Source organism: Athalia rosae, chromosome 3, assembly GCF_917208135.1.
Source record: "Athalia rosae chromosome 3, iyAthRosa1.1, whole genome shotgun sequence".
NCBI classification, from domain to species: domain Eukaryota; kingdom Metazoa; phylum Arthropoda; class Insecta; order Hymenoptera; family Athaliidae; genus Athalia; species Athalia rosae.
In genome coordinates, this window is record NC_064028.1 from 24954941 (window position 1) to 24973414 (window position 18474).

Below are 18474 nucleotides of genomic sequence, written 5' to 3' on the forward strand. Positions count from 1 at the left end.
TTTACATATATTATACATTATACAAGGTATAGTCATTCTCGCCCACGTGACGTCTGCCATATAAGTTGACGAACATGACTCCCTCAAGCAGCGAAACTGGTTTCTGCCAAATCCCGAATGCAATTTCGATTTTAGTATTTTTCTCTTTACCGCTCACAAGTCGATATTCGAACGTTCGTTTTTAAATGAAAAGGAATTGAATGATTTATTAATATTCTACTTACTCGTCGAACTTTGGAACAATTCCTTCGGTATGATCCGCGTAACGACTCTCGTAATTTCCTATTCAAAAGAAAGTCGCAGGAGCGTTCTCGCGAAAGCCGCAGGGGCATCAGATTAATATAAGAAGTAAAAGATAAAATGAAAGAAAAAACCGAAATAATCGATCACCTTTCTCCGGGAATAAGTCCGTGGAGACCTAATCGAGCGGCCCAGTGACACGGTCACGAACAGGTCAGATGCATGGTTTGTGCCCGATGTGTGTCATCGAACGACCTCCTACCGCACAAAGTGTCTTTCGACGACTTTGAGCACTTGTATCAATGCCACGCGAAATTCAAACAGTTTCGAATTTCGTTTGCACAGTTTCTCAAGATTTGTATCATTCGTATTTTTTCTTTTTTGTTTTTCTAGCGGATAGTGACAACTTTGATTTAGTTTTCTTTCATTCAACGGTGTTTCGGCATTAATTGAGGAAAATATAATTGACCCGAAGGAAGAACGGGCTTGAAAAAAAGCTCAACGAAACATAACGAAGATGCTGTTGACGCAGTTGCATCGGCTTTGAATCGTTTAGTATAATATAAATAAACAAATTGATGTTCGCGCAAAGGGCGTCTGCGTCGCCAATTGTTGAATTAGATTTTATTGGGGTTGAGTGGTTCTGCGTTGTGTGATGCTTCCAAACTAACTACACGTACACGCGGCATCGTCGATGTAGGTATGTGCCCGAACTACGAGGACGCGTATTATCATGCCATACGCATGATACGGACTCTCATACTCCGAATTGAATGACTGTCAAGTAGAGCTGCTACACTTCCATATAGAAAGAGAAGGAGAAAGTGATACCAGTTTTATTAACTTGGGAGTGCCGTGCCATACCGATGTAAGTAGATAAAGATGAATGACCCCTGCTACCGCCGCTGCTGCTGCTGCTGCTGCTGTTGCATCTCCAATAAAATATTTCATTACTTTCTACGAGGAATTAATTGCCCTGCATCATGCAACGCTCCACAATCAGTCCGGTTTATATCCCCCGTTTGTGCGTTATGCTCGTCGGGTCCATTGTCTCAAATAAACGAGGGAATAACGAACGTTATGTACCTAATGATAATGACAACGACGGTATCAACGATAACAATTAATAACGGCGATGCAGATGTCGGGTCAATCTATGTGGCTCCTCTAAGATTACACGTGCTGTGGTTGTCAGACTTGGAACAGTCCGTTAAATTCTCAACGACGAATTCACCTCGCTAATTATTCGGTTCAACGAAAAGTTTCCGTTCTTTTCGAAGCTTTGTCGAACTTACTTTGGTCATTTATCGTCGCGAATCGGGTTCAACTTCTTATTTTATTTCAGGTATTTATTCGTTCAACGAACATCCGACTCGCGAAGTTCGATGACCATTTGCTTTCATCGATCCTATTGAAATCCCAATAATTCTGACAAAGAATTCTAATCACGTTTGAAAAATTATCAGCGTCGAATAAATTTTATTACACACTTATATAGACTTGCGCAGGCTGCCCGGGTTATCTGGTAATATCTTCAGCCGCAACGAAAGAAATTATCGTAAATTCATGATCGTGCTGCTCCGCTCGAACTTCCCAAGAGGAATATGATTGTCGTTAGTTTCGTTAACGTTCACCGATATTTCACTATACTGTACGTATTTTAGTCTGCCATTGACCGATTCCAATAATACGATGTATCCCAATTTGGTCCGGTTAAAAAATGAGAGATTAGCCACGAATTTCAGGCTTTTTTCTTCCGTTTCTCGCCACGATCGATACCCACGCAAAATTATCCGAAGAACAAGAAAGATGCCAGGGAAAACAAGAAAAAAAGAAAAAAAACAACCAAGAAGAAAATATCTAGATTACAACGAAAATGTGAGCTGGTTTAAGGTTTCCTTTAGATCTATATAAGCGAACAGGATGGACCGGTTTTGAAACTACGCGTATACACCCGTGATGCACTGCAAGTCTAGACTCCGTGCAGTTCAAACACGATATTATACATACCTGTGTACACGTATCTGAAGTTGACATATAAACACCGCGAGCTTTATAATCGCGACGGAGAAATTACCAAGCTTAAGATCGTGAGAACATCTCACAGCGAGAAAATTCTTACCAGACACGGCGATCAAGAACGAAGTCTTTAGCAATGTCATAACGTGATTAGCATTCTTGAACTGTGGCAGACGTAAAGCTCATACATCTGGGTATATAGGTACGTACTCTGTACGTATTTGTATAGGTATGTGCCTATAAATATCTATCGCAGACGATGCTTGTTCATTCCATTTCATGAATGAAGGACTTGTATTTCATAGCTCTATGTACACACATGTAGTCATTCACGTATCGCTATGTGCGATTGCGCGACGTTCCTAATATTCTTTCGTTCATTTTTTTTCATTGGTCGGCTTTTTCTCTTTCTTTCTTATTCGACAAACACTCAATTAGAATCAGTGACGGAAGATGTCCTAGTTTCAAGAATTGAAAAACTAACAACGGCTTGAAAAGTGTTGCTGAATTTTTTTACCTTTATACCTATGTAGGTATTACGGCGATGGATTGCCGCGAGCGACTCTGATTTCCAATTAAATGCAGCGTTGGCGCGTTATAATACGTAGATATCTGCAGATAATCGGACCCATCGATACCACTTAAAAATATCAGGGCAGATGACGACGACGATGATGATAATGCAGACGGTCTCAGATGCAGCTTCACTCATGGATAACAAATGGAACCGGAAACTGAGACGCATGTCCCGTCGGGGTGGCGCCAACCGTTGCGAATAAGGCGGATGCGGCTATTGCAAACGGCCACATATATGTTCATTATATCTACGTATATTCATGCACGTGTACCTATAATTGTCGAACTATGCAGGAGCTACGCATGTGCAGCGAGACATAATCAGTGATAATTGATATCGCTGCTCTTTATTTCTTGCCGCGATGCGAAGATCGCGGCACACCCTTCGCACGTCTTGGGTCGAGAAGTGACGCAGCATGAAACCAAAAAGTCTAAATTATCGATGGTCAGTGAGTCCGTATAGTTTTTAGAATTGTTCCACCAGTACCGTAAAAACTTTGCGATATTGTTCATATGTATATCGTACAAGATATCTTTGTACGATGAACAAATTCAACTTCGCGAAGTGAAATAAAGAGTCATCCTGATCACGATTATCATCGATATCATCATAGATGTTCGACGTGTACCAAAATGAGACACCTTGAACGTACGTGAAAGGGGCTATCGCGTCGCAATGAAAATACGAAGGGTCTCGATTCCGCGCCACTGGTTACGACTGAAAACTGTGAATAAGAAAATTACGACGACGATGACGACGTCGTGGCGCCATGAAGTTAGTCGTTTACTCTCACAATCAGCCTTTGCGGTGGTGTAGTTAGGTCTATAAATGCCTGTGCCCAGTAATAAGCAATGTAACAAATCCACTATAGCCATATCTATGACTGTACAAACGTACTTACATTATTTAGGTGCGCCGATATTATACATACGCATGTACGCGTAACATGATACCCAGCGTGTCCCGTGTAATTCTGATTTCTGATGCCGCGGGTTCATCGCGGATAGACGCTGATATAACTTGTGTCTTATTAGAGCAGATGCTCAGCGCGGCAATCGGCTCTTCGGGGGTACCCGAACAACTGCATCATTTCTATTTCATCGGACAATGCGGAAGAGGAGCAGACTTTTTACGCTGAAAAATCGATTTCTCGTTGATCCAATTTTTTCCTAGTGAAGCTATCGTGTGAATACCGTATCACTCAGAGTGACTCGACGCGGCGAAAGATCGTTTGACTCGACTGCGAGAACTCGGAGAAAAGAAAAAACTACCGAATAGCGCCCGGTAATATTTGAGGCATCGCGCAAGCAAGAGAACAGTTTTACTCACGGGGTAACCACTCTCCATATAATCCGGCTTTCTCTGGCCTGATGAGCTAAAAATGCTCGGGAGATGGGGGGTCATCCGGATAACAGCGTCTGCGGAGGTTTGTTCAGATGCTGTTTTACAGCCGAGTCTGATACACGTGTTGGCTGTTACGTCCCTCTATAGCTAATAAGTAATAACTCAGTTTTTTCTTCTTTTCTTTTCTTCTCTTTGGTTTCACCGAGACTCTTCCTCTGTGTACTTTGGCTAAACTTTATTACCGTTTCTTCGCCACTATCTTATCCGCGAACGGAAACGGTCCCCTATACCGCAGAACAAAATCGTGAAATTCGGTACAGTATTCATGCAAAAGAAATCACGGGAACGGTATTGGATTTTGAATTTTGAATTTTGGTAAAACGCCATTGTTCGTAAATTACGTTTACTATTCTTTTCAAGCTTCTGTTCACTATTACCTAACTCTGTGCTGTATCATTCCATTACAGTCGGCACTGGTCATTTCAGGACTTGCTCCCTTTCTCCTTCGGTAATTGGTGTGTCAATCATCGATACGATTATTCAATTTCTTTATATTCAAAGCGTCTGACCTATTTTCAAAAGCAAACTCCTAGGCGAAAACCTTTGAAAGAAAATATGGCGAAGAGCTGCGCGAGCTAGTTCATCTGAACTTTTTTAGGTGCGATCATGAAATCTGTTGTCATTGTGCATTGACACTAGTGTAATATAAGTGGAGATAATTACGTAAAGACAAACTACCGCTGCAGTGTCTAATGAACTGTTTAGTGCAACGTGTGGTGAAGTTAAACGCCAATTATCGCGTTGTTCTTTGAGTTAATAGCGCAGTTATCTCCAGAGATTGACTTTTTTTTTAAATAACGAGTGTTTATTAATTGAACGGTATAAATATACGTCATCGTCGTACAGGTGATGTAGCTGTCTAGTATGACCTCGTGATCAGATCCCATTATCTACCTTTTACGGAAAAGGTGTCACTACCATTTCGCCGTTGCGATTGAGTGGGCATTCCGTTCGCTCCTTATTTAAAGAAGGCCTTCTCATGAACGTGTAGTCGGATCCTCATACCTCTATACACTGATCCTGGAATACCCCGCATCGTGATCCACAATCCGAAGCTATAACGAGTTCTAGTTCTTCTTTTAATTATCACATTGACCGCAAACGTTACATTTAACGCTGTCTATTTGATCGCTTCGCCATTTTCCTACAATAGGTACTTTTTTAAGTCTTCGTGTTCGTTAGCAGTCGAAATGAGAAAATACAATTTGATGATCGTTTTGTTGTAAATTTAATCTATCCGCCCAATTACGAACAAGAAAAAAAAATTCTCAACAAAATTGTGAACCAGTTCGCGAGGAACCTCTCGAGATGTGTGAAGCTGGAGGAATAGCTTTCCTAGAGCGAAAAGCTGCATGTCACGGAGTCTCTTTCCTTCTAAGGCGATCAACACGAATAAATAAACTAGGCGGCTTAATCACGTGGTACGTAGTATGAGTCGTATCAAATGAATGCGAGTAAATTAGAGTTGATTCGATACTGAAAACCCTATCGACTTAGCTAATTACTTCTACCGTTAAAATCATGTTCTAATTAATTGAATACAAAGAAACGATTCAGTGACGTCCTCCAGTCATGTTGTGCCTGCTCAATTTATTGCGCGTCTTCATTGATCGATTGGAATTTCTCTCGCAGTTAGTTGGTCGGGTTGGTAGCGGACATTGAAATCTATGAAATCTCTTCTCATTCTTCAACTGACACCATCCTTTTTTCTATTTATTTTTATTTCATCGGCCGTTTCGTTATTCAATGTTGTTAGAATCTTTGAATCCGTTATTCCGATGCAGGTATTGGTATAACGTGATTGCCAAGGTTGAGTCGCGGTATTTCCGCTAATTCAAATGAATTATCAACTCCTCCCAGTCGTACGGTATTCTTCACGCTTGCTCCCTGTGTATTTCTAACATGAATAATTAGGCATACCAAAGAGGCATACTTTATGCTCACTTTACCTTCCTTTGGCTGATCGAATACCATACCACAACTTCATGGCATGAGAAACTGAAGCATGTCAACGACGAACCGAACTGGTTATTACCGAACCTCTGTAATCAGTTCCACAAGGGGCACTAGCTGAATTATTATATGATTAGTGCCGGAGTGTATTTTACTGTCTCGATCTTTATCGTTGAGAGTCATAAATTGATTATTTTGATTTTCACCCGGATACAGGTTTCGATGACCGCACGGTCGTCGAGGTTACCAAAAATACTTGCGAACACATTATTCCAAATTTGAAATAAGAATTGAGAACCAGCGGCTAAAAGCATTTCAATGTCTTATACCGCTCGTCGCATGGGAATATGGGAACTCGAAGCACAGCAGCTACAGTGTCCTCGATCTATGGGTGAGATACCAACACTTGCACATCGCGTAAGCCGTCTAGACGCCTTCGTGGTATTTTTCTTACAATATCTGCAGTTGGTGGTTCCTTGACTTAACTTTTGGATTCTTAGTCTCGTCTTTAGCGAGCCTTTCGATTCGCGAGATTTAAATGTCAGCGCATAGGATTTCCATCTTCCAAAATAGTAAAAATCGACTGTCCGAACGAGCGAGCGCAATGTGGTATATTTTGATGGCTTCAACATGAATATCGCGGCGAAAGTCATCTCTGGGCTTTTCAAACATTTTGACAGGTATTAGACGCTATCGAAAATTCCAACGGATTTGCTACCACTTTCGTGGAATTACACTCCCGCGCCCTTGGCGCCGTTATCTTAAGGATAATGTTACAGTGGCGTATGGTCGGATTGTCTAGCGAAAACTGGCGCAAACGGAACTTGAAAATATCGAATTCAGATTACTCGCCGTATCCGCTGAGATTTTTCATCTAAAAAATCGATATTTTTCTTTGATTTTCCTAATAATAATTTTACGCTTAAGAATTCCTAATAACGATTTTTATTTTACGGCAATTCCTTCAAAGATCGAGATGCACTTGAGTAGTGGTATTAATCGCGTGATCGCCTCGAAGTATTCATTTTTAAATTTGAATCGAATAATGAATCTGCGAATATTTTTGTTGAGAATACACTAGATCAAGTTGTATCGCCAATTTGTTTACCAATTAGAGATAGAAAAAGGAAAGGATGGGTAAACTTCCCCATTGCATACGCAATCGTTTTTCCAAGTTTATACCAAGGTCATCGTCAAAGTTCGGCTCGTTCAGTTTATCTCGGATTTCACTTTTCCGATCGAGGTCGGCCTATGCGTGCGTGATTATCGGGGCGCACCCTTATCGGTTTCAGTTTTGAATTCTTCCCCCCGTAGTCCTCGAACAGGAACACGTGAAGCGTCTCCCCCTCGGTTGTCACCAGAAAGTCATATAGCTCGGCTTTCACGAGATATAGTGTCACTTTTACAGCCAGAGTACCGGCTATAACTTTTTCAAACGTAAACAAATCACGGAAACCTTGCGGTCTGTATGTGACCTACACGTTGCCATCGACGCGCACGACGGTGTGGTCGCCGTATTTTGTTGGCCCAAACACGAAATCTCGATTACAAACTGTTTCACAAATCACACGTTACATACGTTTAAAAGTTATGCAAGTTGTTAAATGTACACTTGTAATTTCGCTATTCATAGATCTCTTTCATAGTTTTTCTCATGAAATGGATTCTGAGATTCAATTTTTTACTTTACGATCACAGCAAAGAGTCTTCAAAATATCGATTCACATTTTCACTGTTAGGTTGAGCTCGAGGCGTCGGAATTCTCTTTTCTAATACATGGTTATTTTTGTGCATTACAGATATTGAAAAGGGCGTTTTTCGGAGGTAAATAAGAAAGTACGAGAATGGCGGAGGTGGCGTCAAAGAAGTCTATGAACGTTGTAAGTAGTAGTAAGAAAAGCAGTGAGGCGTGCAGTGTAAAATCTAACAACGGTTTGATAGACTTAGATAACATAACATCCAGCAGTAACAACCAACTAATAACGAAATTATCCGACGACGATTTGCTAATAGCTAATAATACGAGCTGCAACAAAAACGATATAAATGTGGATGACAAAAGTCTCCAGGAACTCATAGAGAGCGAATTGGCACTAAGGATATCGTCGACAAACGACATTGACAATGGGGACGACGAGGGAGAATATGACGTGATTGCAGGTTTTATAGAAGAAATCGAAGTCACAAGATCGCAACCGGAAATCACGAAGATAGTTTTAGAGCCACGTCCGAACCCACAGGATATCAATTCCGAATTCATAATTGCCGAAATAAACCACTACAACGTTATCGAAGATCGATACCCCCCAGAAAACGGTCATTTTTTAACTGATCTGGAATCGACGCTCCAAAATGAACATGAACCAGTCACAGGATCAAACGGAATCTCAGATGAGAATGTGATCCGGTCGCAGAGAAACGGTGAAATGGAACAAAATACGATCTTAGAAGACAATGGAAGGTCAAACATCGGTGAGACGGTACGAGATATTTCGGAAAAGGATATTATAACCAACCGAGAGGGTGGCGTTTCGCAGGGAGGGCAGGTGGCCAAAATTTTCGATGATCAACCCTGCCTGGACAATGTTGACGGGGATTATTCGTGCAGGTCAGTTTCAACCATGGACCATAGTGCTCAGGTTCGCGACGAAAGGGAACAAAAATTGTCGGGAAAAATTGCGCTCGACGACGAACAAAGCGAAACCAAAGATCAAATCTCAGAGCAAATTTTTGACTCTTCTTCCTCAAAAACTAACGAACTATTGGATACATGGTCTAACCCTGAATCCTCGGGAGATACTTTACTGATCGGTCAGTTCTCCGATAACTTTGATGAAAGCTTGACCACCCAGCAAACTGAAGTTTCACAAGTTGAAACTGAAGATTCCCAATGCCTGGACGTTCTGCAAAATCTTAAGTCGGAGGAAACAAGGCCATTGGAAACAACGAGTAATCAATTTTTGAACGAAGATACCTCTGACATTGTTCAAGGTACATTCGAACAGGTTTTTACGGTCACGGTAGACAGCACAAACGGACTCGATTCTCAGACATTCGAACTCACGGACGACCTGTCATCCGAACAACAAACCCTTAAAGAACAAGTTGTTCAAGGTGAAAACGTAGAGAGTTTGGACAACGCCGAAAAGAGTGGTAAAGTCGAAGCGGAGAGTCTTCGTGAAGTGACGTCCACATCCACGGACCCGGATGTTCAGGATTTTGAAGCATCTGCAGGTTTCGAGAGAACCGTTTCTTCGGAGGTTCTGAAGACGCAAGAATTTATAGAATTCGAACGACTGGATGCTCGTGAGGCTGAAATAAGTGAAAAAACCGTCTCTCCGGATGATTTCCAACAGTCGCTTGATCTTGAAACATCGAATGATTCCACAAACCCAAAGGAGACGAGTTCCACCGTAGAGGTAATCCAGGCAACCGAAAAATCATCGAACTCGGAATCGCCGCGCGTTTTTTCCGACAGTATATACGCAGATCATTGCTTTGTGGAGACTCATGGTCAAGGTCAGCAGGAATTTGAGTCTTGGACAACAGTTGAACAAGCGACCGGCGTGCCTTTGCTCGACGAACCCGAAGGAACCGAGGATCTTAGTCAAAATGAGCAGCAAACCAACGACCCTAACCTTGCGCTCACTAACATTAGCGACAACTTGAACGCGGCTGATCTTCAACAGCTTGCTCCCTTAGCCACTCCTGATGACGAAATAAGCGATGTCTCTAACAAGTGTGATTCTCACGTAAGTGTTGTTGGTTTTTTTTCGTCTTAATTAGCCAAGTCACTAATTTGTTAATCGGCATATTCACCTCGTATTATTTTAAGCAGCTACGTGCGCGTAGGTGAACATATGTTACGCTATCGAGTTTTCTTTTTTTTTCGCTATCAATTCCGTATTTTTTTTTTTCTTTTACAATCAATCGCTCGTAATTAACGTAAGGTCGATTGAAAGGACCACCTAGAGAATTGAAAAAATATTTACAACCTGTTGGCTCGAATTTACACGACTTGAATAATGACGAATCGAAGCGTTATCCGTTTTTTTAATTTTGAGGTACACCCGGAAGTACATTTAGGCAAAGAATTAATTTCAAATCATATCTAATCGAAGCATCATGATCGGGTCTGTTCGGTATTATAACACAATGAAAATGAGTGTCGGTATAGCTGTGCTTCATGAGTTATTATCATTATCGAGTATTTTGATCAAGAATCATTAATGTGATTCTTAATCGTTGGTGTTTGACCGCGACACCGACGGCATTCAATACAGATGAATGTTGTGGTCAATAATGAAGGTGATGATCATCATTCATCGTACATGATAGTCATTAGTTTTCGGCATTTAGTGGGAAAAGATATTGATCCATCCGCTCATTAACGAAGATGATCTCAAATATATGAATATTAGGGTTGGATCATTCCGAATTCCGTATGCTACGGATATTCACGATTCGCCGAAATTCGACTCATGCTATCTTAATGAAATAATGCAATTGAACTAATTAATTAGGGACGCGTGCGCCATTTGATACTCGGGAGAACGGCTGGAATTATTTGGATCATCCGGTAGAATTTCATTGCATCGGCATCTGATAATCGTATCTTTTCTTTCTGATCGCCTCGCCCGGAGTGAGATAATAATATAGTAATACAGCATGACGTTAGCAACGTATTGATCCTTGCAACTCTGATTTCTTTCGTTTCTCAATCCATTCCCCTAGTTGGAATCGTACGATTGTTAAAAGCCAGCTCACTTTCTCCCTGGAGGCTGCTGCGGCCCATACTTGACTCAGTTTCTCACTCGAAATATGAGCTCTGCGGTTAGGAATTAACAAACTCAGAAGCCTCGCTTCCAACTGCAGCTTGCAACGGTTGCGCCGTAGCGCAGAAAATATAATCAAATACACATGGAGCTGTAATTTAAATCCGTAATTAGCAGCCGGGATCGTTTGGAATCAACAATTTTCATTCGATATTCAAAACACTCGCGTTTATAATCGGTAGAAAAAAGTAACGGCAAACTGCCAAATAAATGCAACTGTGTTAAATCTCACCTTTGATCGAGAGGTGAATTCGAAAGTAAGAATATTTTCTCCAAATTTTAAGTTCACCGGCTGCCTTCCAAAAATTTCAAAACTTTCATGACATTAGCCACCCACGAGGTTGGTCCACTCTATCGAATCCAGGGCCCCGTGCAGATGAGATTCGGCTTATGTCAACCGATGAATGATCCCGTGCCTTCTCTCGGTACCGAACTGGTTCCGCTCTCCTGAACTTCACTACGTGTACATAAATACAAAGCCATACCATCAAACTCCTCGCGTTCTCTTTTTGCCCACTGCTCTTCTTCCTCCTCGTATACTCGGTATACCTGTGCTCTGACTATTTGGCCAATTGGAACGTCGGATACAACGGACACCGCTAATCCGAATGGAGCATTCATTAGCTACCTACACCAACACCAGTTGCTACCAGCACCTGTCCATTTTAATGTATACGTAGATATTATATAGGTGGTTTTAATCGGTTGGCCACTCCGTGACGAGAAACGACGGTCGGACTTTCCTATACAGGGAACAAGGATCCCCCTGTATAAGTAATTTGCGGCCCCCACCTACGTAACTAAAGCCGTTGGCCGTTGGAAAGACTAGCTGAGTTCAAAACGCCGACACTATTCCTGCACACTTTAGTTTATCTACGAGACTGGGTCCAGGTCAGAGTGTTTTACAAATCGGGCAAAGTCGCTGGATGAACAATCGCCCGATCGGTGAAGTTTGGTTCGATTACCGCGCGATTTGTGCAACAATTGAGGCATTGTTTCGGATTTTATGTGCAGCCGCTATCGCGGAATGATCATGATTGTCACCTGATTACGTGAAACATCGCGGTAATTGTGCAAATACTCTTTGTCATTTATTTTAATGTTGTAACGGCAATTTTGAACGGTTAATTTCATTTCCTACGCGAGTGACGACAGTGCCATACAAGTTATGAATTAGCCCTAAATCTGTTGCGCTTAGGGATGGCACGGAGTAATAATCACAGTTTCGACCTCACTTTAATGTATACAGGGTGCTCCGTTGTCGTTGGCGCTGCTCGGTCTTAGGATGGTCTGTGATCTTTGCTCATGGCAGGAAAAAATGTCTCGATTCTATTTCAACGACGAGAACATTAATCAGAAAGTCAACCTCGTACTCAAAAAAATACAAATCAATTTTGATAGAAAATAATTCAAATTGCACAATTTCTCTCAAAATTTAATCAAACTTGACTCGATCGACGATCAAATTGAAACGCGAGTTCGGTACATCTATCGATAGCATACCTTGTAATCGATCGAAAGAGAAAGGATTGATTTAACCATTGAGTAATTGCGATGCCCAGTTTGGCTAACGATCGAATTTCAAACTTGGAGGACAAAAAAGTTCGCTACGACTCGCATGCATGTGTCGTAATCGGGGCGATTTATTCTGTTGATTACTATCGATTAAATCGAGACTCCGCACCTCTTCGAATCACATTCTGTCTACCTACTTCGCTTGGTTATTGTTTATCCAAAGGAAAAATTGTCCTGAAATTTTAATTCGTCATTCGATTTTTCGCCATTAGATCTTACGAGAAAAATACGATTCCTACGGTTTCTAGTCTGATAACTAGAGTTCCAATACAAAGAGTCTTTGATCGTCCACACCAGCAATAACATCATACCCATGTAACAATCAAACCATGTACATATGTTCACGAAGTGTATGAATATTGTTGGATAAGACGGATACAGTTACGGTTACAGTTACAGTTATATCAGAGAGAGATTACCTTGTATTTCATTTTACATTTGTAACTACTGTCTGCTGAAACTCCGATGAATTTTTTTGGCCGGAAGCTTATCGAGCCGGTGCGATCGTTTCACAGCAATCAGAATAAACGGTTCGAGAGGAGAAATTGAATTTTTATCAGGACAGAGGTGGCTAGTTCATCCGTTAGAAAGGCGCCACCCATAGTGATGAATTTATAATCTTTTCGAAATACGTACATCCGGAAAAGATCGCAATTTGATACCATTCAAAGCGGGATTTAACGAGCCAAATTAAATGTTTTCGGGTATAGAAATGAATAGAATTTCATTTGTAATATCATGAACGATTAACCGTCATTGGAAATGCATCACTATTATCTGAAATGCTTGATCGAATTCTGCAATCTGAAAATATTAGTGACATTGAATAACTTTGCAGATCGAAAGCAGGGAGGAGGTAATCACGACTACTTCCGTCGTCACAAATTCAACTACCTCTGCCAAGAGCACGAAAACTGCAAAGACAAAAAAAAAGAAAATCGAAGGTGTTGCGAATAGCGATGCCTCACCAGGTCTCACACCACGAACCAAGAAGACTAAGAAAAGCAAGAAGAGCGAATCTGAGAAAGAGAACGTGGTAAGTCGAAACTTCATTTCGTACAGGATAAATATCAAAAAATAAGTTTGTATGGTAAAAAAAAATCGTACCAAGACGAAATTAGACTAACACTTTAACCGAAATTCAAGATTTATACTGTACTAACCACCGCCGCCTGGTTATAAAAAAAGCAAATCGCTTCCCCTGATCTTTCACAGGCGAACCGATTTTTAGACCTATCTCGACTGGACTACTTCAACTTCCTTGTGTTTGCACGGTTTTCTGTATTTGTGTTTGTGTTTCATTTTTTTATTTTCTCATCCCAGAAAAACTGTCTGCACGTTCAGTGTGTGTGTGTGTGTTTTTAGAACGGTAACATAGACGAATCAAACATGCGTACCAAAATCAGCCCAAGTTATCCGGGAAAAGTTGAGCCTGTGACTGGCGACGATGAGCTGTCAAATGTCAACGTAAAAACTTTGGTAAGTTTTATCGTTTGTGTTTTATGAGTTGAATATTTATGATTTTTGTCTGTTATTTTATTCGATCTTATCCCGCCACTCTTGCATCGAAATAGAACGTCTATTATACGCATGATTTGTACTCAAATTTCTCGACCAATTACCATATTTATCATATTTTGTGCATGCCTTCTTCGTTGAGCCATGGGGGGGGGGTTATTCTTTTTTTTCATCATTCGCATTATTTTGCGAATGATGAGTGACGAGATGAAGTTCGCGCATTTGAATAAAATCTGTAATTTCCAGTTTATATCGTCGATTTTAAAGGCAATTTCTACAACTTCATCAGCTTTACCGTACACAATTCTAATCCTCTTTATGGATTACACGAAAATTGATCACTCTTCGGAACTACGAGTATATCCACGTACTAAAAGTTATCTTTGAATAAGCTGGCTTGGAATTACCTGGTTTTAAATCACATTGTTAATCGATTGGATGGGATATAAAATTGAAAAACTATTTAAATCTCAGACAGAGCGGTTTAAATCCTAATCTGATATCGAGAAAGATTAAATGACCGCAGAGTAGAGACGTATAATGTAGATCACCACAACCCACAATATCCTAATTTTGTAGGTCAAGATCGAAAGGCAAATATTAGATACTGTGGCGTAGTCAAACGACCTGATGTAATTGTAAAGTAAGAAAAAGAGGGTTCAAAAACAGACAATGAAAACTACAGTCTGACAACATAGAGTTTACATTCTCGAATCACCACATAGAGTGACTCTTGAATATATGATAGAGTTTTCTTTATTGTTAGATCGGCATGATTCGCATTTTTTAATGACTACTCTACGTCAGTGGAGATATTTTTACTGCACCGTTCTATTACTATTACCAAAATATATACTTCGGAGAACCGGTAAACTCGTAAAAATCGCTGGTAATTAGGTTACCGAAATATTTGCTCAACTGCACTAGATCAGCATAACATGAATTGTGCTGTGCCAGGGATATTATTTTAATTACACTGTCAATGATCTTGACAAGATAATCTCTACCGTCGTCGCTACACACTGGTGTAATGTCGTACGTGACGAATTGGAATGTTTCTTACGCCTCTAAATATCCCGATGGAAATGGATTCATCTAATTCCTGAATAAACTTTTCAATCCGCACTGGATGCGAGAGACGCTGTGCTCTACATTTTTGTTGCTCGCTTCTTTCTTTTCTTTTTCTTTCCCCTGACAATATCTACCAGATGACGCTCAGTTGGCTTTCGATTAGTTCAAATCTGTCCAGGACATCGGTGGTCTTTTTCTTCTTCAGATCCAGTTCTCAGTTCTTAGCTTTTTTCTGTTCTTTCTTTTCTCTTGTATCAATCTACGAGCGCTGCAGGCTGGCTGATATTGTGGGGGTAGAGTTTTCATCCGGTTGGTCGGTTTGATGTGGTATTCAACCGGAGTAATTAAATTCCATTAGGTAATTACCTCCTTGAGTTGTGTGTCCCCAAGGGGAAATTTATTAGGGTTGCCACTTGAATGAATGACTTTCAGTACATGGAGTTTAGAACTCTGCCATTCTGAAGACATTATTTGTTATACACATACCTGTATAAACGCATGCAATATTCCTGACAGTTGCACGATCCCTTATTTATATGATTTGCGTTTCCCTTGTTTGTTTGTGCATGCAGACACAGAGCTATGTATCCGAGACGAATAAAACAGAACAAGAAAAGAGCAACAAGGAAATCATCGCCACTGGTGTATCCATTAAGCAACTGGTACGTCGATATTTTTTTGTTTAATGAACTAGAAAATTATAAACCATCCAATGTATTTACACACTTCATGTATTGTCCCCGTTAGGAAGGACATTATCAAGGATCTGAAAATCTTGAGAGATTATTAGAATTTGAAACGGCGGTCACGATATGACGCGTGACGATTCCAGAATGTGGGTTGTAAATTTCGAATTAGAAATCCTATACTATAAACGATCGGAGAATTGCGAAATTCCTTTATCCATTTGAATTTTTTGTTCTCATTTGGATTAGCCATATCGAGTCTGCTATTTTGGACTCTGCAATTCCGATTTAGTATTATGATTCAGTGCAAACAAAAGCCAATTTCAGACTTAACGAGGCAGAATAAAAATTTAGGTCTAATTTTTCTAGCTTGATTTCACCATTTGTTTCATCGGCGATTTAACAATGTAACTATATTCAATGATTAATCAATAACTGTGTCGTTAACAATTACTAAAATAATTTTCATTTTTTTTTTTTCATTTTTCATCATTTTCTCAGCGCTCATAATAATAACAATAACAATAATACGTGTTCCTACGCTATATTTTTGTTACTAACAGTGCCGAAGCTGGCTTGGTGACCTGTCAAACATGAGCGATACAGAAGCTGACGGTTTTGGTCAAGAGGATCATGAAATGCCAGATTGCGAAGAGGTTTGTATAAACATTTAAGAAAAAAAAAAAAAAAACCACGCACTAATTCATTAAAACTAACCATTTTCGGTAATTTATTACCATAATATTTCGACATCAACGAATCGATTTTATCGAACATATAGTTCCGATAAAAGCTTCAGAATTGATTCGTACTGACGATCTAGTTGAGATATAGACCTAATTCTCATTAACTTAGCTTACGCATATGTCGGATAACGGTTTGAATTTTTTAACATAAATTTTCATTGATCAAAAATTATCAACCGAAAATTTTAATACTCACGCATACGTATATTAGAATAATACTTAACTCATAACAATAAATGGAGATGAGCTACTGTTGAAACACAAGAAGGAGTATTAAAAAGTAGGTAAAAAAAATGACTTTAGTTCTGCAAAATATGCATACATCGTTCTGCATGAACCTTTAATTTAATTTTTGCATGTGATCCTGTGACTTGGTATTGAGTAAAAAAAATCAATGAATGAACAAATGATCAATCATTCAATAAAACTCGATACTAATTCACGACAAAAATGTTGCCAATTGATAAATGAACGTAAACGTGAATAACAAATATGGAATAAAAATCGCAGCGGAGGGCCACAACTACATTGGAAGGACGACATTTTTATCATACACGCCATAGCGTGCCCAATGGTTCGATGCAATCCATTAATTCAACTACAAAAGAAAGCCTGATATCTTGTGAATCAGGCTTTTATACGGTGAGAAAATCCCCAGAGGATGCCATCTCGTTTTTTTTCCTTTCGTTTCATCGAACTTTTTATCAGATTCATTGAAATAAAAATTTCCAAAAATGTATTTGAAATGAGATCACATTATTCAATCAGTGTTTGTCGTTCACCAAACGATGAAACTTACGATTAGATTCGATGATTGTGGGAAAAAGAAACAAAAACATCTTCATAATACTCAATTAACCGATACCACTACCATTATTTGAATTTGACAACGAACTAATTTCATTTATTCTGTTTTTATTTAACCTTGTTTGCTACTTATGGGGTGCATACATGATAAATTGTAGAAAGCAAAGTCAATGGGTGACTTGAGAATAATTTCTCAGGATCGTACGGAACTTGCTAAAGATGCAACAATATTCAGCAGTGTTTCTGTAAAAGCACTTGTAAGTACAGACATTTATTTGATTAATTTTGTCATTGCTTTCTGTTCCATTGGTTTTTTTTTTTTCTTTGAACTCACGAAGGATTTAGGTGAATTACGCTGGTCAGTACTCTTTGAAATTGCGATTCAATGTAGAAATACACCTTGGCTTATTTTTGCAGAAAAATTGAAGTAATAAACAAGAAAAAAATTTATGTGTAACAAATAATTTTTGGAAAAAAATCACGTAGTTCATCTGCTGCCTTCGAGAAATTTTGACTAACCCTATTTATCTTATACAAACGTTTTCTTTTTCTTTCTATGAATGTGCATGCGATCACTTACAAAAAAAAAATAAATAAATAAATTGCAATCAAAAAACCATAACTTAAAAAAAAAAATGAACTCTACTATGGACTGGACAGAGAGCGTGCTACTGTAGTTTGGCTAATTTAAAAATCGACAGTCTTCAAAAGGACTCAACCGACCTGCCTAGACCACTCGTCAAGTATCAGGTAAGATTTCATGGAATCCCAACCAATCCTCAATTTAGGGCTCCCATATTTGGTGTAACTTGGATTCATTTATTTACACCCGATTAAACTTGGATATCACGTGGTTAATGGGATCACCGAAGAATACGAACTTTAGGTTCTTCTCTTCTGCTTTCCACTGCTGCATATGCTCGGGGGTTGAGGAAAATGTACATAAAAAGAAAAAAATCCTCATACATTTTTATCTGCTTGCGCAATTTGAAGATTTGTGAAATACTTACCCTATTAGGCCGCATTTGGAATTTGAAGATTTA

At 39.6% G+C, this 18474-nt stretch overlaps 1 protein-coding gene across 19 annotated transcripts in view; it reads left to right on the forward strand.

Annotated features, from left to right (window-relative positions):
- The window catches only part of LOC105686871 (xin actin-binding repeat-containing protein 2), a 62426-nt gene that overhangs the window by 26911 nt on the left and 17041 nt on the right, over window positions 1-18474 (forward strand). For 9 of the 19 annotated variants that reach the window (XM_048652561.1, XM_012402072.3, XM_012402077.3 and 6 more), the window contains 8 exons: window positions 7993-9945; window positions 13442-13639; window positions 13969-14082; window positions 15765-15854; window positions 16442-16534; window positions 17135-17266; window positions 17590-17688; window positions 18092-18181. In XM_048652561.1, coding sequence (XP_048508518.1) covers window positions 8038-9945; window positions 13442-13639; window positions 13969-14082; window positions 15765-15854; window positions 16442-16534; window positions 17135-17266; window positions 17590-17688; window positions 18092-18181 — 2724 coding nt within the window. In that variant the 5' untranslated portion in view covers window positions 7993-8037. Of the gene's footprint in view, window positions 1-5646; window positions 5662-7992; window positions 9946-13441; window positions 13640-13968; window positions 14083-15764; window positions 15855-16441; window positions 16535-17134; window positions 17267-17589; window positions 17689-18091; window positions 18182-18474 lie in introns of those variants that run through there. The other 10 variants (XM_048652559.1, XM_020852770.2, XM_048652560.1 and 7 more) reach the window with 10 other exon arrangements.